The following is a 2,586-nucleotide window of genomic DNA, read 5'->3' as shown; positions in this document are numbered from 1 at the left end:
GTGGCCTGGCGTGTCAGTGGTGTGTGAGTGTGGCCTGGCGTGTGTCAGTGGTGTGTGAGTGTGGCCTGGCGTGTCAGTGGTGTGTGAGTGTGGCCTGGCGTGTGTCAGTGGTGTGTGAGTGTGGCCTGGCGTGTGTCAGTGGTGTGTGAGTGTGGCCTGGCGTGTCAGTGGTGTGTGAGTGTGGCCTGGCGTGTGTCAGTGGTGTGTGAGTGTGGCCTGGCGTGTGGCAGCCGTGTTCTGCGCGGCGCTCCTGGAGCTCTGCCTTCCTCCGAGGTCAGTGGAGTTACCGACCGAGAGCCGGAGCTGCCTCCGACCCCACCTAAGCTCTAGCAGCAGAAGGTTGGTGTCAAGCAGGGCTCGCATCTGTTAACTATTGCTGGGGATATCTTGTCCCAAGGGGCTGTGGCCAGTGGCAGGAGCCGGTCTCACGGCCCTGCCCTGCGTGCCCAGGCGTCCGGTGTCCACACCACACCCTTCATCAGCGCCATGGAATCCAGTGCCTGCACGCAGCCACGGAGAAATGAGAGCGTAAGTTGTGCTCCCCTGCTATGCTCCCCCTGCCGTGCTCCCCTGCTGTGCTCCCCCTGCTGCTGTGCTCCCCCTGCTGCTGTGCTCCCCCTGCTGTGCTCCCCCTGCTGCTGTGCTCCCCCTGCTGCTGTGCTCCCCCTGCTGTGCTCCCCCTGCTGCTGTGCTCCCCCTGCTGTGCTCCCCCTGCTGCTGTGCTCCCCTGCTGTGCTCCCCCTGCTGCTGTGCTCCCCCTGCTGTGCTCCCCCTGCTGCTGTGCTCCCCCTGCTGCTGTGCTCCCCCTGCTGCTGTGCTCCCCCTGCTGTGCTCCCCCTGCTGCTGTGCTCCCCTGCTGTGCTCCCCCTGCTGCTGTGCTCCCCCTGCTGCTGTGCTCCCCTGCTGTGCTCCCCCTGCTGCTGTGCTCCCCCTGCTGTGCTCCCCCTACTGCTGTGCCCCCCTGCTGCTGTGCTCCCCCTGCTGTGCTCCCCCTGCTGTGCTCCCCCTGCTGCTGTGCTGCCCCTGCTGCTGTGCTCCCCCTGCTGTGCTGCCCCTGCTGCTGTGCTCCCCCTGCTGCTGTGCTCCCCCTGCTGTGCTCCCCCTGCTGTGCTCCCCCTGCTGCTGTGCTCCCCCTGCTGCTGTGCTCCCCCTGCTGTGCTCCCCCTGCTGCTGTGCTCCCCCTGCTGTGCTCCCCCTGCTGCTGTGCTCCCCCTGCTGCTGTGCTCCCCCTGCTGCTGTGCTCCCCCTGCTGTGCTCCCCCTGCTGCTGTGCTCCCCCTGCTGCTGTGCTCCCCCTGCTGTGCTCCCCCTGCTGTGCTCCCCCTGCTGCTGTGCTCCCCCTGCTGCTGTGCTCCCCCTGCTGTGCTGCCCCTGCTGCTGTGCTCCCCCTGCTGCTGTGCTCCCCCTGCTGTGCTCCCCCTGCTGTGCTCCCCCTGCTGTGCTCCCCCTGCTGCTATGCTCCCCCTGCTGTGCTCCCCCTGCTGTGCTCCCCCTGCTGTGCTGCCCCTGCTGCTGTGCTCCCCCTGCCGCTATGCTCCCCCTGCGGCTGTGCTCCCCCTGCGGCTGTGCTCCCCCTGCTGTGCTCCCCCTGCTGCTGTGCTCCCCCTGCTGTGCTCCCCCTGCTGCTGTGCTCCCCCTGCTGCTGTGCTCCCCCTGCTGTGCTCCCCCTGCTGCTGTGCTCCCCCTGCTGTGCTCCCCCTGCTGCTGTGCTCCCCCTGCTGTGCTCCCCCTGCTGCTGTGCTCCCCCCCTGCTGTGCTCCCCCTGCTGTGCTCCCCTGCTGTGCTCCCCCTGCTGTGCTCCCCCTGCTGTGCTCCCCTGCTGTGCTCCCCCTGCTGTGCTCCCCCTGCTGTGCTCCCCCTGCTGTGCTCCCCCTGCTGCTGTGCTCCCCCTGCTGTGCTCCCCCTGCTGCTGTGCTCCCCCTGCTGTGGTCCCCCTGCTGTGCTCCCCCTGCTGTGCTCCCCCTGCTGCTGTGCTCCCCCTGCTGTGCTCCCCCTGCCGGCTGTGTCCCGTGTGTGGGCTGCAGGGGGAGCACAGGCTGGCGCGTCCCCCTCCCCCACTCCCAGCATTCCCAGTTTGCTCCCAGATCGCACAGGGAGATGGAGCCAGTGCATGAACGTTCCGTGAACATCCGGAGCCACTCTGATAGAAGTCCTTGAGAGGAAAGTTTGGCGCAGGCCAAGCTCGGGAGCTGGGATCTGACACTGAGGGCAGAGGCGCTTGGGGCCGGAAGGCCGGCTCATCTGATGGTAGTATGGCCGCTCTGGCCTGCTCACGAATGCCGTTTACTTGAAAACCCTCTGACTAGGATTCTTAGTACACGTGTTGGGTGATACGCAGGAGGTTAACAAATGTATTACCTGAAATACGGTGAGTTCAAGGGAGATTTCTATAGGGTACTTACCTAGAAAGGCAAAGCAAAAGCTCAGGAAAATCAGACACCAAGAAGCAGGTACTTAAAGGAGGGGGTGGGGCAAGGGGAAGAGGGGCAAGAGGGGGAAATGCAGTCAACATTAAGAAGCGCCAGGAAGGGGAGGGACCGTGGAAGGGGAGGGACCGTGGAAGGGGAGGGACCGTGGAAGGGGAGGG

General features: G+C 66.0%; 1 protein-coding gene across 1 annotated transcript; it reads left to right on the top strand.

Moving 5' to 3' along the window:
• The first annotated feature begins 548 nt into the window (after positions 1-548).
• LOC122122642 (keratin-associated protein 10-7-like) lies at positions 549-2,156 on the top strand. The gene has a single exon (XM_042696955.1). It carries the CDS (start codon positions 549-551, stop codon positions 2,154-2,156), a length of 1,608 nt encoding a protein of 535 aa, XP_042552889.1.
• Positions 2,157-2,586: the final 430 nt, after the last annotated feature.

The sequence above is a fragment of the Dipodomys spectabilis genome, unplaced genomic scaffold, assembly GCF_019054845.1.
Source record: "Dipodomys spectabilis isolate Male_0828 unplaced genomic scaffold, ASM1905484v1 ptg000213l, whole genome shotgun sequence".
Classification (NCBI taxonomy): Eukaryota; Metazoa; Chordata; class Mammalia; order Rodentia; family Heteromyidae; genus Dipodomys; species Dipodomys spectabilis.
Note: the sequence above shows the minus strand (reverse complement) of the source record. Positions and strands in the feature narration are given on the sequence as shown.